The sequence below is a fragment of the Ambystoma mexicanum genome, chromosome 13 (genome assembly GCF_040938575.1).
Source record: "Ambystoma mexicanum isolate Mex_15411 chromosome 13, UKY_AmexF1_1, whole genome shotgun sequence".
Taxonomy (NCBI): Eukaryota; Metazoa; Chordata; class Amphibia; order Caudata; family Ambystomatidae; genus Ambystoma; species Ambystoma mexicanum.
The window spans coordinates 832,094,353-832,112,599 of NC_090938.1; the positions used below are offsets into that span (position 1 = coordinate 832,094,353).

General features: G+C 47.2%; 1 protein-coding gene across 1 annotated transcript in view; it reads left to right on the top strand.

Moving 5' to 3' along the window:
• Nucleotides 1-17,758, top strand: part of PPP1R18 (protein phosphatase 1 regulatory subunit 18) — a 154,284-nt gene extending 136,526 nt beyond the window's left edge. Inside the window, exon 3 of the mRNA XM_069635322.1 lies at nt 13,227-17,758. Within this exon, the coding sequence (XP_069491423.1) occupies nt 13,227-13,246 (20 nt within the window). The 3' untranslated portion in view covers nt 13,247-17,758. The remainder of the gene's footprint in view (nt 1-13,226) is intronic.
• Nucleotides 17,759-18,247: the final 489 nt, after the last annotated feature.

Consider the following 18,247-nt stretch of genomic DNA (forward strand, 5'->3'; position numbering starts at 1 on the left):
GGAGGGATAGAGAAGGAAGCGTGAGGAGAGATGTTGGGTGGAGTTGGGGGAGAGAAGAGAGACCGAGGGAGAGGAACATCTGTGCATGGAAGCATAAGACCCAGTGGAGCCTGATTGTCTGGAAGGCACAAACCCTTGCGTTGTACCATCATTTGGGCAACTTGGAGCAGGGACGACTTAGATTTTCCCCAGAGGGAGTTTAGATAGATGAGGCTTTTGCCTTTAGGCCGTCACCTCCAGAGAGAATAAACGGTCACAGTAGCGGTACCCAATCTCTAGAGACCATCCTGGGGTTGAGGAATGCCTGGATAGGCAGGGAATGGCCTGCACCAGACGAGAGTGAGCGGGTTGGGCCTTAGCCGAACCCTGCCCAGTGTATTGTATTGAACCATCTGCACATTTTCACCATAAGCTAATTTTTTTTAATCCGCGACTAAAAACCAAAGTCATTGAATTTTCTTGGAGTCTCAGTGAGTTATTAAGTCCCTCTGTGACAGTGGATAAGTTCCAACTCCAGTTGATTTACATGTAAATCATCTGCAAGTGGTTCTTCACACCTATAGGATCTGATATAGGACCTAATATTGCGCGCTCCCAGCTGCGTCCACAACCCTGGCTCTCCCGAGCCATCAAGAGGACAGCCATGCATCTCTGCTGGGGAAAGACCAATTCCCACTGGTCTCCCTGCTTCGCATGATCACATCTCTCGACACAGCCAAATGCTCTTATTAGTCTAATCTTGTTTACTCGCTGCACTCGCACCCTTGCAAACTGTTCATGACCCTCTAGGCCATGTCCCCCTCCACAAGAACTGCTGGTTCTTCCTCTTTGTTGATGGGTTTGCCTCCTATGTATTCACAAAAATCACCAAACTATGAGGCACCTTGTCCACCCACCCTTCTATTGCCCCTACCTCCTCCCCCATTCTCCCATCCTCCCACCTTGCCCACACTCCCTTCTTTATCCTACTTCCCCTTTGCTCTGCCAACCCATCCTGCACTCCAATTCATCCCTTGCAGTAAAAATTCGTCAGGGACTTGCACCATGCACCTCTGCTCACCTCTCAGCCCCATTCCACATCTCTCTCACTCCACAATCATATCTCGCATACGAAGACCAAGCGCTGTCCCCAAAAAGCCCTCATTCTAGAGACATGACTCTCTCCTTCCATATGTGAACAACCAGAGGGTGCTTCACAATCTAGTCCACGGGATTCCATACTCAGGTGGCCAGGGAAAGGCTCTTGGATCCCGACCCTGGGGGTGGACAAGTAAGGGAAGATCACCTGGGTAAGGGGTCCTCGGGGAGTGGGGGAGAAGCACCTAAGGTGAGACATGGTAGCCCCCTTTTTCCACAACCCATCTAACCCCTATCCCTGCTTATTTTATGGGAAACTCCCATAATTCCTCCCCACTTTACATTGACAACACTACTGAGCCAAGGAAGCTGAGAAATGAGGCCAGGAAGATTACCTCTACTGGCTTGGAATGGCTCTGTCCCTTTAATGAGACCAGGCAGAGTCAGGCACATAATCCTAACTATACACACCTGCCACTTGTTAACATACCCTGTCAGGATAAAAGGTGGTGCGTGCCTGCACGCTCTGAGCCAGGCTAGGTACGAGAAGGAGCAGCTCTTTTGGGGCTGATTTTGAACCAGGCTATGGAAGTTGGAAGGCCATGGGGCTGACTGGCAGTTGCTAAGAATGAAAAAGAGTCAGGCAAGAATTCCACACTTTCGGGAAGCCGTAAGCCTTCCAAATTTAAGGAAGGCATGGTATCAAACAGTGAAGACAAGGGATCACAGTTCAAGGGTGTTTATTGAAGTTCAAAGGGTTGGTTAAACACCTACCTAAACATAAATCTAAGGATGGGAGCAAGCTATGACCATCAAATAATAATACTGCAGTCATAGTCGAGTCTCTGTCAAAATAAAAGGGCCTATACTAATAAACCTATTGCCAGTCCTTGCTTCTAAATACAAAAGGGTGTGGCACAATAATATATACAACAGAGAAAAGTGTTCAAGAAACAATATGTCCGGACGGTTGAGCAGTTGGCTTCCCTTACCCATGTTTTAAGCATGGGGCAAGGCGGCACGTTCCAGCTTTGCACACTCTCTGGCTTCTCTGCCACGAGGATACAGTTCAAAGCAAAGGTATCGAGGCCTTCTGCCAAACCTTCTTTTCCAATAAGTCTCTTACTGCACAGGGCCTGTCACAACAAATAAGCACCAAAGTTCCTTTCTTGTCGAGGCTTTCACATGTACAAGTTCTCGTTTTCAATATTCATCATGGGTCTCTCTCCTTCAGGCTTGGACCCCTTTTTACCACAATGTTCGCAACTGGTCTCCCTTTGTCAGGCTCGGACCATGGATCTCCCTCGATCAGGCTTGGATCCTTGTAGCACAATATTCCCACTTTATCTCCCTCATTCGGGCTTGGACCATGGAATCTCACTTTCTATGTTTTCCTCTTGATAGCCAAAAATCAAAGACTTTTGAATGTGCAATGGGTTTTGCTCAACCATCGACTACCACTTCGATTCACTGTTACACTACGGCAGCAAAGGGCTTTCGTACGAAGAACTTCCCGGCCATGGAATCCGCTTTGGCATTGTTACAAGTTGCCTTGGAAACTGTTCAGGTCACGTAAACGTGCTAGTCAGCTGATCGGACGTGCTTTGCTTACACGGAAGCCACGCCCCCTTGTTCCTTAAAGCCTTCAGCCGCGGGAACTTTGTTGCTGCTAATTGTACGTTACTACGTGCCTTTTCGTAGCCCGCCTCCGGCACTGTTTGCGTTCCTCGGATTACCCTCCTTGAACCTTATTGACTTTGATTTCTCGTTACCAGACCTTGGCTTTGTACACTGTTTCTGCTATCTGGATTACCTTATGGACTTGTTGCCACGGTCTTTTCTATTCACGTGCAGTTTTCCTTTACTGCCGTAAAACCGCAGGAGCCTCCCCGCTCAACCTTCAGTTCTACTGGCTCTGCGGCGCTTCACTTCCGCTCAAAACTGGACTCCAGCTCTCATACAACTTACACTTGCACAAGCGCCTCTGCTTTCCATCTGAGTTCCGGCTCTACGATTAAGACCTGCTGAGATCTGCTTCAGCGCAACGCTTGTGAATTTCGCTAATAGCGTAAGTTGTATCTTGGTTGGTCCTTTTCTTCCTGTTCTATCTGAATCATCCATTTGGAAGTATAAGTCCCATCCTACCAGTTCTGCATATCAAGGATTGCTTTTGCTCCAACTACCTGATTAACTGTGTTCGCATCTTGGGCGACTGTTTGTCTTTTCTACTGAAGTGCATTTACAAACGCTTTCCAGGATATGCACCAACCCGGCCCTAGTGCGTCCCTCGTGCCGTTCGGGTTGTCCTCCCTATACTAACCTTCCCACTTTTTATTTTATCCTGTCGTTGTCATCCACCATATGGATTTTGTGTTCCTTATTGAAACTGGTACAGGATTACCTCTCAGGTCTACTCACATACCCTACCTCAGGTACCGGCAGTTCTATTGTGTTAAATAGAAATAATTTAAAACACAATTTAGGCATAATACTCAAACCTTTCTGTATCTCTTGCAGCATTGATCTGGCAGTGCGCTCAATCCCGCTCTTTTGCATTATAGACTGCTCTGTCTGTTCTTACATAAATAGCAGAGTGGTACATCGTGAAAAAGAGCCCCTCTCCAAGAGGAAGCCTGATTCTTTGAAATCAGGGGACCTGGGTTTCTGGAGACGTCTACGGCTCATCCTACTTCTCGATCCAGGTTGGGGTCATGCACACCTTCCGGCTCGGTGAGTAACATTCATTTCATACAATGGGCCTCATTACGAGTCAGCCGGTCCAGAAAGAACGGTGGTGGTAAATCCGCCACCATTATTCTTTCCGGGCCGGCTGATTAAGAGCCCTGCAGGCGGGACCACCCGCCTGCAGGCGGACATGGAAACACTGGCACCATTACAGCATGGTGCCGGTGTTTCCACTTCCCCATTCCCATGGAGTCCTATGCGACTCCATGGGAATGGGGATTAACAGAATTCCGCCTCTGGAATTACCGGGTCACCAGTGTTGTAATGCCCCGGTGATTCCGGCAATCACGGAGGTGGAATGGTAATACGAGTCTGGCGGTAACCTGCTGGAATTTCCAGCACGGTTACCGCCGGACTCGTAATGAGGCCCAATGTTTTTACTTTCGTTTCTGCCACCTCTTGGCTGGATACCTTTACAGAGACCTTCGATTGAGCACCCACGTGGCACCGGACCACTCTGTCACTGGTATTATATCTTTCCTTCTCAAAGTTCAAACATTCATCAGCAATTTTGCTTTACCCGCGTCCTTCATTACACGCATTTAACTATGTTCGTTCTTGCACTCGTTCGACAATGTTGCCGCTTGCAACATTGACTTGGTCAGCTACGCAGGGCGGCCTCTGATATCTCCGACACACAATGCAGGATTCTTTAGCCTGGTTTCCTGGCCTTACATTTTTGATCTACAAAGTTTTTGAAAGTAACGGTTTCCTGTCAGAAAGGTCATGGGTAATTCCCTCCTTGCGAACCCATTCTTGTTTTGCTGTCTTTCTCCCTTCGTTCAGCTGCCTTCTTGAAACTGCTACTCCTTTGTGTGCTTTGTCTCGCTCAGAGTGTGCTCTTGTGCGCCACCTTTTATCCGTGTGTGGAAGTTTAATGGAAGTCAGGTGTGAGTGATAGTCAGTAATTGCCTGACTTTGCCTGACCATGGTAGCGGGACATGTCAGGTACACTGCTCGGGTGTGAGTCTATTTTCTCCCAGAGCAGGCTGTCCATGTGGAAGAGTTTGTGAAGGGAAAGGGGGCCGGGGGTAAAGTTTCCACATATCCTACCTGGTAGGATGGGGTAAAGGTGTTACAGGGGGAGGGAAACCGCGTCTCACCATCCGGTGTCCCTCTCCCCAAAGACACCTCACCAAGGTGATAACTCCTGCACTGGTCCACCCCCAGGGTCTGGATTCAAAGCTGATTGCCGTGCCCTGGCCACCTGAGGGAGAGATCCGTGAGGACTAGCGGGCGAGACACCTTCTGGTTTCTCACACAAGACATAAACCGAGTGAGCAGAAAGGAGAAACCTTCAAGGTTCTTCAAAACGGCCTGCTCCCCGACCGGGTGAACAACAGAGTTCGGGAGTAGCAGAGGCGGCGTTGGTAACGACCTTGACTGCTACATGAAAGGCGTTGAAGAAAGAAGCCCAATTAACACGATGGTGAGCTATCGAAGGCAACAAAAGCCTGGTTTGTGTTAAGTCAAAAGTAACTGTAACCAAAAGTTGAAGGTTGCGCATGTGCCAATAAAACTCGTAATGGAAAGGACAATTGCTGAGTTATGAGGAAAGTTTACGAAGTAACAGAATGGTCCTGCGAGGCGGAATCACACATTTGAAAGTCTCTGTGAAATGTCCTGAGTTTAAGCTTATTCAAACAGGAACCGAAGGCAAGAACGTAACCGCAAACGAAAGTTGAATAAGTGAAAATCAAAGTATGTGAACTCTGAAAGATGCCAAGAGGGCAAAGTAAGGAGAATAAGAAACTACAAATACCAAGAAGTATTGGTGTTGCATATGAACTTTGAAAGGGGCCAAAAGGGCAAAGTAAAGAGAATAAGAAACAACAAGTACCAAGAAGCATTGGTGTTGCAATGAAGATTGTTGATCGTTGAATTGTTAAAAAGAGAGGTCGAGGAGATCATGCAGAGGTCTATGTAAAATCCTTGCACTTTCAAAAAGTGTTCGACAGGAAAACATGATATAAAGACAAAACGTGGGGAAGGGAACCCCCACAAAGAGAAAGACAGGCTTGAGCCCGGCAGAGGGAAGCCTGTGCTGAATTGAAACTGAAGGTCAAGAGTAGAAGCGTGTGTTTGTGGAAAGGTGGGTGAAGCCTATGGAATTGATTGAACTGCCAAAAGCTTGACGCTCAAGCCTGAACTGTTGAATTGTACCAGTGAGCCAAAGTGTGCACGACAGATAGAATTGTGCCATCCACCTACCCTTTTTTAGAAACTCTTGAGACCCTGTGGTGCTGAACGTGGGGAAGAGAGTTGTTACCCAAGCTATTCTGACTTTTCTTTTAAGACACTATTTTTCCTTTTGTATTCCCTTAACACATCTGTCATTTGAGAAGGAGGGCAAGGTTATCTTTTTTTTTAGTACAGGCCTTTTTATTTTGACTAGACTGACTTGGACTTGTTTGCTATTTGTTTAATGGTTGAGACTACTCCCATTCTAGAGTTAGGGCCAGTTAGGAATTCTACCAACCCAACCAAAATACCAAAATAAAGGTTTTGAAACTTGCATCTATTGTGTCTCCTATTGATACCATGCCTTCCTTACATGTACCACTCTGAAATGAAATCCTTGAGAAGGTTCTCTCCAACTGCATGGTCATCTGCCTCAAGATGCGCTCACTTGCAGAACTCCCTCCAATCTCCACTCTGACGTCTCTCTTCCTCTTCATAAATTATCTGGCCACTGGCGATCACTCTCACTTCTCATCCTTTCTGTCCTTTGACCCAATGTAAAATATCTGCCTCCTTTAAACTTTTTCCCTCCTTGGCTGCAAGGACACTCTACACTAGTGAGCGTCCTCCCCTTCTCCATCTCATGGGGCTCCAGCACTTCTTCTCCAACGTCCGCTCCCAGTCAGGATTCGTCAAGGATCAGTCCTGGGCCTACTTCTCTTCACCCTATAGACCTCCTCACTTAGCAAACTGATTTCCTGCTTGGGCTTTGACTGTCGTCTCTTGGCTAATGATTCTCGGGTCCTATTCTCCTCACCTCTGCAATCTCCAAATCCATACCCAACTGTCTAAATGCTGCTGTCTCTACGTTACCTCAGGCTAAACTTTTCAAAGATTAAAGTCATGATTCACTCTCCAATGCCAACCCCACTCTTCCCTCTTCCCTCCACCCTGACCTCCTCCCCTCCCCCACGGGTTGCAACTTTAGTGTCATTTTTGAATTTTTGACAGTGACCTAACATTCTCCGAGCTAATTATGGCCACTGCATAGCCATACTAACATTCAAACATTCGAAAAATATGCCTACACCAAACGCACCACTCATCTAAAAAATGTATCTCTACTCTTGTGCTCAGCAAACTTGACTACTACAAAAACCTACTCCTTGGTCCAGGGCCCATGCTAGCACTAGGCCAACTAGGCGCTCGCCTGTGTTGCACTCAGCATGGGGCACCATTGTATGAGGGAAGGGGCTGTCCTATCGAATCTAGCTGCTCAACCCCCATCTCCTGCTTTCCGCTCTCAGAACAGAATACAGGAATGGTGAGAATGTGTAAATAATGGCCTCCAGTATCAGTATTAAAACATTTTGTATTGTCCTCCCGTCCCTGGTTGAGGTACCTATTCTTACTGTTAGGCAGAAACCTGTGCAGTTCCCTCTGGGACCACTGCAAAAGATGTAAGACTACAGGTGTTTGGCAGTAAACCCGCTTGGTAGCAGTCTGTACCACCCAGATTCACTTGGTAGCTGTGGCTGAGCAGTCAGACTTCCCTCAAGAAGAGTTAGGCAGTATGTGGAGTATACAAGATAGGGCAATTTACACAGTAGAACAAGCAGACACGGAACAGAGCTTGGGTGTAAAGATATATGATTATTTATTTTAACAACACATCTAGGAAAACACTCTGGCACTAATACGGCAAACAACTTCAATTACTATAAGTACATCAATCCCCTAACAATATTTCGACAAGTCTAGGTTCAACGGTACCACTTATTTGCAGACAGAGGTGAATACTTTAACCTAGATGGCACTCTAATATTCGTTAGAACGGGAGAGAAAAGGCAGGGTATGAAACCAACTCGGTACCAACACTTTTACGAAGCAAATGTAAGGCAAGGCCCACTCGGAGAGAGGCAAGGCGATATGTCCCAAAAAGTATCACAGTGGAAATGCACTTCGAGTCTTTGTAGCAAATTGTCACAGAAAGGTTGGACCAGTTTAGAACAAAAAGTTAAGAAGGTCTGGAGGCGACCCAGTGGAAAGGTAAGGATTTAAGACACCTCATGCTAACCGTCACAAGGGAAGCCAGGCGGACACGGTACCTTGTAAGTGAAGATCCAGCTCCGGCGGGGGCAGTTGTTCCTGGTGGTGGATGCAAGTCGGGGCTTTGCCAAGAGATGAGATGGTCTAGTCGTCGAAGGAAAGTTGAAGATCGTTGCACCACCAGGGAAGAGACCAGCCGCGGAGTGCTCTGTCACAAGGCACCACCTTTTGGTCGCGGTATGGGCTAGTGGCTATCCGGTTTCCGGGGTGCTCAGCACGGGCAATTCGACCACTATGCCTTGGAAGCGAAGAAAAAGCAAAGGGACTGGTTGTTCCCACCAGTCAGGGGAAGAAGACTCTCCAGCCGGGAGATCTCCTCTGTCGTTGGGAATTGGTGAGTCGGTTCAGCAGGGCTCCGCAGAGCTCCACCGGCGGTGTCGTCATTGTAGGTCGGCTCAGCTTTACCCTCGTCGGAATCTTAGGTCCTGTGGCGACTTCTGAAGATCCAGTCCCAAAAGCCCTGCTTTTATGCAGAAAACCCCCATTCATTCAGCCTAGCTGTCAATCAAACCACACTAAGTGGTGAGTGGGGCGGCTCACCACTTGGGCCAATCACACAAGAGTGCGACTTGAGTTGGCAAGGCAACTCAGTCAGGGTGCCTAAACCCCCTCCCACACCCCCTGTGGTACCCAGACAGAATGGCACCACTTTGGAGGGCTTCTGTGCAGAAGCCCGCCAAAAGTGGAACAAAGGGCTCAACCTTTGGTTCGTAGTTACAGAGGTGAACACAGACGCCATTTTAAAAAACGAGTTCTGGCAGAAAATACCAACGGTTGGGTTTATTTAAGATAAATAAACCGGCGGTATGTTAGAGACTAACGTGAAAAAGTATTAGCCTCCAACAATGGGAATAATCCCATAGAGATATATTTGGGGTCGAATATAACAAGTAGTTTCCACTGCCACCAGCCAAAACTCGATGAGGGGGGACGGGACAGTGCCCCCTCGAACAACAGACCCAGGGGTAATCGAATTACCCCTACCAGTACGTCCACAATAGGATGGTTTGTACTGGTTCTGTTAGTAAATTTAGGTCTAGTAAAGCCAATGGTGACTTTACATGCCCTGGGAGACAGTAGTCAGTCCCAGGGTATGGAGTCTATGGTGGGGATCCTCTAGGACACCCCAGTGTTACAGCACGGAGGGTGCGGTGTAACACACATAGCAAAACACATGAGACCCTATGGAGTAAAAGACCCCATAGCCCATAGAACACATTGACATTCACAGGAATCAACCACATTCATGTCCAAGAGTAGGAGAAAAGAGTCTCACTCTTGGCAGGATGAAAAAAACAAACTCCAGAAATCCAGCAAAGCTGCTGGGGGACTCGCTAGGTTAGGAAATTCAGCCTAAACAGAGAATTCTCCCTAACACTTACCCCTTCACTACCCAATATACGTCACACTATCAAAGAATGCTCTCATGTAAAGGGACCGTATCCTAGGACTGCTTCTGCACTATGTTAGTGCTTACTTTGTAAGTCATTCCGATTGAAATGATGCCCCATATATGGGACCAAGGACAAATTGTGGGATGGGAAGGGGCTGGAGGTGGGGTGAAATGCTAGCAGGGCCTTGAGTTTGGAAGGACAGCAGTTGGCACAGGAGCACACTAACCTGTTTAATGGCATGTACACAATCCTGACACCAAGCCGCTGGTCCGCTCCATGGTATGTTTGGGTAGCAATGTGGGGCTTGTGGGTCCGCCCCTTGTTTGAGCAGGCCCTGCATCAAACAAAGGTTGGTTTAGACCCCCTGTTTTTTCCCAGACTGACCCTATCCTCGCAGAGCTCCACAAGTTCTAGTCCACAATCCTCGAGGGATGTCACACCCAATTAATGACATCCCCAGTCATTGGGGGCTAGGAGAAAGCAATGCGTGTCTATCAGGACGTGCAATAGCCTGCTATCATGCGTGCATCCTGAGCACTACCCCTAACTTTCAGAAAAGGTTGTAGATCTATTTTTACTACTGTCCTGAGTCCCCGCCATTGACAGATGGTCCATTCACCTCTCAATCCTCTTCTAAGCATGCCACGGGTGCTGCATTCTCCCGCTCCGAGGAACGTCTTGGCAAGACACCCCTCTCTCTTTTTACCATTTCCCGTGATCATAAACTAGGGATATGGATATAGATACCAACGTTATATGTGATATTTATTTACTAAAATACCAAACATGTAAAGCAATGAGCTGTGCTTCAAGGCAGCTGAGCCCAGATATGCACGTGATGGGTCACATGACAGGAGGACTGTGGATCTATCTGACATATGTCAGGGATGTCCACAGTCAGCGTAGACGCTGTATGACTAGGGTGAAGATAAAGAGAGAGTCTTCACACAAGCAATCTTCCTAGCTAGTCCTGATGAAGGCCACTGTTATAATCCACAGGAAGGGATGCGCCTCGCAGGAAAAGGCCCGAAACGCAGAGTGTCGACATCTGTTAAATGACATTTGATGTCCCAGAGAGTATAACCCACGCCACACCACATGAAGGCAGTCTTTATCAGGTCATTTAGACAGTGGTCAGTCAAAAGGCCGAAAAAAAAATATCGAATGACAAAAATATCGAAAAAAAAATATCGGAAAAAAAAAACAAAAATCGAATTTTTTCTTTATTTATTTATATGTATTTTTGGGGTCAGGTAAGTGAAAAAAGGGGTAAAATAAAAAGAAATGAAAAAAGGGTGTTTGGGGGGAACCCTCATTTAAAAAAAAACGTATTGAAAAAAAATTCGATTTTTTTTTTTTCGAGATTTTTTGGTTCGACCTTTTTTTCGATCTTTTTTTTTTCAGTCTTTTCACTATAAACCCATTTAGACAATGATTGTTTAATCTTGTTTACTAAACATTTTTCAACACTATTGTCTTTGGTCTGATGTTTGAATTGTTGCATGTAACAGGTTTTCTCTTACTTATAACATTATAATTTTAGTTATGTTGATACATTGTTCTGTTGTTTTTTGTTTTGAAGCAGAAGTGCACTAACTCCTCTGCACTTGTGTATGTGATCGGTTGATAAACTGTTTGATTCTTAAAAAAAATGTTTTTGTTATTTTTGGAATTAAGTGTTTAAGTGTTTGAGACCATATCTGAGTGTTTACATAAAAGAATCATTGACTGTGTTCTTTTGAGGTCTGTGCCTTGAATCCATTTAGCTAACCTTTGAGGGCAGCTTCATCATATACAGATGTTATGGTGGGGTTTCCTACTACTCTCCTAGATTGCACTCATCCTGGACGCCCTCTTCCAGAACCAAATGCTTGCGTTCTCCTTCTATAGAGAGGACTGTGGGATTTCACACATCTAGCCCACATGAGCCAGCTCTACGGAGAGGACTGTGGGATATCACACATCTAGCCCACAGAAGCCGGCTCTACGGAGAGGACTGTGGGATATCACACATCTAGCCCACAGAAGTCGGCTCTACGGAGAGGACTCTTGGGATATCACACATCTATCCCACAGAAGCCAGCTCTACGGAGAGGACTGTGAGATATCACACATCTTGCCCACAGAAGCCGGCTCTACGGAGAGGACTCTTGGGATATATCACCCATCTAGCCCACAGAAGCCAGCTCTATGGAGAGGACTGTGGGATATCCCACATCTAGCCCACAGAAGCCGGCTCTACGGAGAGGACTGTGGGATATCGCACATCTAGCCCACAGAAGCCGGCTCTACGGAGAGGACTCTTGGAATATATCACACATCTAGCCCACAGAAGCCGGCTCTACGGAGAGGACTCTTGGAATATATCACCCATCTAGCCCACATAAACCGGCTCTACGGAGAGGACGTTTGGGATATATCACCCATCTAGCCCAGAGAAGCCGGCTCTACAGAGAGGACTCTTGGGATATCACACATATAGCCCACAGAAGCCGGCTCTACGGAGAGGACTCTTGGGATATATCACCCATCTAGCCCACAGAAGCCGGCTCTACAGAGAGGACTCTTGGGATATCACACATCTAGCCCACAGAAGCCGGCTCTACGGAGAGGACTCTTGGGATATCACACATCTAGCCCACAGAAGCCGGCTCTACGGAGAGGACTCTTGGGATATATCACCCATCTAGCCCACAGAAGCCGGCTCTACAGAGAGGACTCTTGGGATATATCACCCATCTAGCCCACAGAAGCTGGCTCTACAGAGAGGACTCTTGGGATATATCACCCATCTTGCCCACAGAAGCCGGCTCTACAGAGAGGACGGTGCACTCTCAGGCAGGAGATGGGAGGGGGACGCTCTAAAATACGCTCTCCAAATACCCCAGCGTTTATCAGTATTCCCCGTGGTTGTTGCTTATATTTTGTATAACCTATAATGTTTGTCAGGTGCAGAGTGTAAAATCGCTTTCCGCTCTATTCAGATCTCTCTGATTGAATGTTTTAAATGGTGCCAAATATGCACTTTCTGCAGGAAGTTGTGGGACTAATGGTGATAGGGCGTTGGCAGGGGTCCAGGAGGGGGGCAGTAGTCTGTCCCTCTACCACAGGTGAACACAATAGCTCTTGCCCTGAAGAAGGATCACTAAGCATCCGAAACGCTTTGGCCACAACAAAATCTAAAAGGATCTATTTTGGGTTTGACCTGAATGACATTTTATGTAATCACTGTCCCTTGTGTGAATGTTGTGAACACAGAGTTGTGAATACTGGAACTGGTGTTTATTTGAAAATGTAAAATTGTATCTGTGCTACAAAACAGACCAATGTACACAATGGATATTTAATTGGAATTCTAGTCAAACTTTTGCCTTGATTTGAGTACCTTTTGTTGAATTTTGATGTGATAAATGACGTCACACCTCAACGAGATCAAAGATTAGACTTCAAATTTTTGATTTTCTTGACAAAAAAATATACAATACAGTACAGCAAACCTGTGAACAGGTTGGGTTCCCACACCAAAGCCTATACTAAAAAGCCCTAGGACTAGCTGTCCCCTTAAGAGTGCATCATAGGGTTACCGTGTGGCAACATACGGTTTCGTTCCCCATTGTAGCATCAATGCTTGCCAAGCATGTTGTTTTTAAAATGTGTGTCTCAGTCCTCATTCTTCCTTCTTTCAGTTCATTGGTGTCTTGTTTTTTTCTGCCATTTCAGATGAATCCTGCCGCCGATAACGAGCAACCTTCAGTTGTATCAACCGGAGCACCCACCACACAAGAGCAAAAACATCCCCGTCACCTCACCCTTCTTGGGCACACATCTTGACATCCAAGATGTCAAGAAGCTCCCATCACCTGCTTCTCATAAAAGCTGCAGCAAATACAGACTGTGCTACACAGACACACTGGAGCAGAGGTGCACCAAGTAACACTTTGATACTGCCAAGAAGAACCAGCTTCTATCTCAGGCCAAGAAGAACCAGCTTCTATCTCAGGCCAAGAAGAACCAGCTTCTATCTCAGGCCAAGAAGAACAAACTTCTATCTCAGGCCAAGAAGAACAAGCTTCTATCTCAGGCCAGGAAGAACAAGCGTCTATCTCAGGCCAGCATTGCAGCAAGTCAACCAAACCTCAACCAAAGGTCCAAGACCAACGCCAAGGCGAGCTGGGACCAGTGACTTGAACAAACGTTTGTGTTTGCGCATTCAATGTGCAATGACATTGTTGTCTTCGTGTTTCCTGTTTAATGCCAAGTGTATGGATTCATGCTGTGTTTGTAAGTCGCCTGCAGTGAAAGTTCTGTGCTTTCCTCTCGGGGAGAGAACGTGCAGGTCATGGATAGTGCCAAGTCACGAGGTTGTTGATGGTGCATTGACCTAGAGTGGATCGGATGTCTGGAGGCTTGTGCATTGCGGGGGATACATTCTCCTTTCCGCTTCCCAGTTTCTGGCTCTTGTAGGCACATCCTCATGTGATTGTTCCATATGTTTCTGTTCAGTCCCAGGTCCCTGGGGCAGGATACACACATTTTGTACAAGATCTGCCCATACATTAGATCCACCTCTCTTGGTCTACAGTCTGCCAATACCGTACAATTGTTTGTAAATATTGTTGCATAGCCTTGACTGCCTGTGTTGGTTATTTAGTTAATGTTACTCTGTTGTTTAACAATGTTGTTGTCATTTTGTTGCAGCTGTCTGATGCCATGTTCTTAGAATTCCAGACTAGTGGGTAATATTCTTTAATGATACCAGTCATTTTCTGGTATCCGAGCATTGTCTGATGTTCTTTCCATTTCTGATATCCCAATGTCACTCAACCTGCTTGAAGATATAAGGCCATTGCCTAAAGATATATTTCAGTGATGGATGTCCATCCATGGCTTGGCATTGCCTGTCCGCGGAGCGTTTTTCTTTACTCTAGTGTCCAAAGACGAATGACTTCCAATCACATGCCGTTCATGGATGATAGACCGACATTAACAGATAATGAAGCGACACTGACAGACGATAGAACGACATTGACACGTATGGATGATGGCACTATTGACAGATAACGAATGACGCGACATTGACAGACGATAGAACGACATTGACACGTATGGATGATGGAACTATTGACAGATAACGAATGACGCCACATTGACAGACGATAGAACGACATTGACACGTATGGATGATGGAACTATTGACAGATAACGAATGACACGACATTGACAGACGATAGAATGACATTGACACGTATGGATGATGGAACTACTGACAGATAACGAATGACGCGACATTGACAGACGATGGAACCGACATTGACTGCTGGTACATGACATCAATAGACCATGGAATCATCTTGACATACAGTAGCAGAACTGCTTCAAGAATAAAAAAGTGTTACATCAGGTAATGGCTATGCATCATCGAGCAAATGGAGCAGAACAGTGTTCTTTTTTTTCTTTCACACAAACGTGTGAGTGAGACAGAGGATGGACCATCACCTGGTTGCTGACCTGAAACAACCCTCTCAGATCTTGGAAGGCCACATGGACATATGACGCCTCCACTTTCAGGCCAAAGCTACTCTTGAAGGAGTGGAAACAGGAAGCCCGGCATCGAGCAGATCCTGCATCAGCGATCACGCCAGGAGGGCAGGGCTATAAAGTCAGATGAAGGGGATGCGCATTGGAGCCTCAAACATTTTGAACCATGCAAACCTTTTCTTTGCACTTCTTTGGGATCCTGATTCTATGGATCTGGGCAAATCTTCATCTCCAAGCACCACAATGTGATGTATCTTGGAGTGCCAAGAAGTTAAATAGGGATTGTGGCCGAGTGATTGCTGGAAAAGGGGTGTATGGAAAACCCAATGTGCAGGGGGGGAGAGGTGAAACGGGGGCGACATCCCCAGAGTAGTCCTTCTAGGGGAAGGTCTGCGCTCTTCCACTCTGTCTGCCGGATTAATGCTGGAGCATGCATCTCAGTGCAGACTGGACAGCCACCAAGTGTGGTGAGTTGGGACTGTCTTGAATTTCCTTCACAGACGTGGCACCTCCCGCTCTGAGGAAGCATGTTCTTCTTCTCCCAATGTCGTAGGAGGACACCCTCTCTGGTTTTACAAGGGGGCCCAATATCTTTACCATTTCCTGTGATGGCACGTGGAAGAGCGCAGACCATGTACAGGGAGGGCCACGCCAATCAACGCTTCAGATTAGAGGTTCCATTAGTGACTGCAGGACAGTGGCTCAGCAGTACAAAATGCAGCCCCGGTATTGCTACCACAAAAAGGCATCCCCCCCAGGCCAACGCGGTTTAAGGGTTAACGGTCTCCAACATTCCACTCCATGCGCTCTGTCCTTTGTTGTGGGAGAGCCAAGAGGCATTGCCCAACACCCGATCCCCTGCTGCTCTCCGCAAGGCCCTGAGAGTCCTAGGTACGTCCAACCACTGCTGCCTCCTTCCCTAGAACTGAGCTCCACAATGGAATTGACTGCACTCTCTCCAACGCAATGGAATCCACTGCACTCTCTCCAACACAGTGGAATCCACTGCACACTCTCCAACACAATGGAATCCACTGCACTCTCTCCAACGCAATGGAATCCACTGCACTCTCTCCAACGCAGTGGAATCCACTGCACACTCTCCAACGCAATGGAATCCACTGCACACTCTCCAACACAATGGAATCCACTGCACTCTCTCCAACGCAATGGAATCCACTGCACTCTCTCCAAGACAGTGGAATCCACCGCACTCTCTCCAACACAGTGGAATCCACTGCACACTCTCCAACGCAATGGAAGCCACTGCACTCTCTCCAACGCAATGGAATCCACTGCACTCTCTCCAACGCAATGGAATCCACTGCACACTCTCCAACGCAATGGAATCCACTGCACACTCTCCAACACAATGGAATCCACTGCACACTCTCCAACACAATGGAATCCACTGCACTCTCTCCAAGACAGTGGAATCCACTGCACACTCTCCAACACAGTGGAATCCACTGCACTCTCTCCAACACAATGGAATCCACTGCACTCTCTCCAAGACAGTGGAATCCACTGCACTCTCTCCAAGACAGTGGAATCCACTGCACTCTCTCCAACGCAATGGAATCCACTGCACACTCTCCAACACAATGGAATCCACTGCACTCTCTCCAACACAATGGAATCCACTGCACTCTCTCCAACACAATGGAATCCACTGCACACTCCCCAACACAATGGAATCCACTGCACTCTCTCCAACACAATGGAATCCACTGCACTCTCTCCAAGACAGTGGGATCCACTGCACACTCTCCAACACAATGGAATCCACTGCACTCTCTCCAAGACAATGGAATCCACTGCACTATCTCCAACACAATGGAATCCACTGCACTCTCTCCAACACAATGGAATCCACTGCACTCTCACCAACACAATGGAATCCACTTTTCCAATTCAGGAGATGCAACAACAGTGCTCACAGACAGCCCAAAACTCCCAACAACTGTACCACTCCCCACTCCAAATCTCCCACTTGCAAGGACGTGATATCGCAGGCACACCCCCACAACTTCAACCACTATCTCCCATTATAGGGAGACTCCCTGGTGTGCCTCACGTCCTAATTCTCCCCCCCAACCCCCCACTATGTAAATGTCCATACAGCCAGAGTAATGGACCCAACACAAGTGGAGTCATTGGGTGTCCCTCCAGCCTAAAGTGAGACTTTTACTGTGGAAGAAACACTTGCGCCTGTGGGTCTCGGGAAGCTTGGAGGGGCACCCTCCCTCCCCGACAAGCTTCACATGTCTAACACCCTTAGGAGATCGTGCACCCCCAGGGGATGTGTCTTGACATTTCAGCATGAACAAATATGCGGAGCCTACGTAAAACGCCACGCCCAACAGGTCCCCGCGCAGCGCCATGTTTGACTGTATTTTTGTACCTGTACCATGCACTGTGTTTATGGCTGGCTCCGGGTGAATGTGGCGACCCCCCCTTAGCTCTGCGCTCATTGACCAGGCAGTACTTTCAGGGTCTTTGCCTCTTCAGGCACTCCACAGTCACTTTTTTCTTTCTTGCATTGTTTTCTTTTTTTATTAACAAAATGTGGGTTTTTGTATATTAGAAAGTTTTACTTTCCTGCGCATGTGATGTCGAACATCCTGCCAATAAGCACAGCTTTCTTGTTTTTCTGAACCAAGTAAGAAGAATAAAGCCATTTGAACAAGTTAATAAAAAAAAGTGTACACAAACGTGTGTGCTTGGTATATACAACTCGCCAGAAGAATGAAGCCATTTGTAATACAGTGTTGTCAACTTGTGGGAGGCACGTGTGTGATAAAATGAATGAAACACTGAGGGGCACGTAATAATCTTCAGAGGAAAGGGGTGAGTAACCGGACTCCAGGGCATAACCCCTGAAAATACTACAACACACATGTCTGTACCAGGGGTGTGGGGTGGGGGGGTCGCACACACACATTCTATGTGGCACTTACACACAGCTAATGTCCATAAGCCCATTCTCTGCCCCCCTCCATGCAGCCGTTAAAGGTCGGGCATAACCTGGGATTTGTAACGCGCACCCTGAATGTGGCTGGGGATAAACGCTCTCCCTGCAGGATGATACTGATGGGAAACAAATGGGCTCGGCCTCTTCACAGAGCCAGGAAGATCCTGACGGGAAACTCTCCCCGAATGGGCTCAGCCTCTTCCCAGAACCAGGAAGATCCTGACGGGAA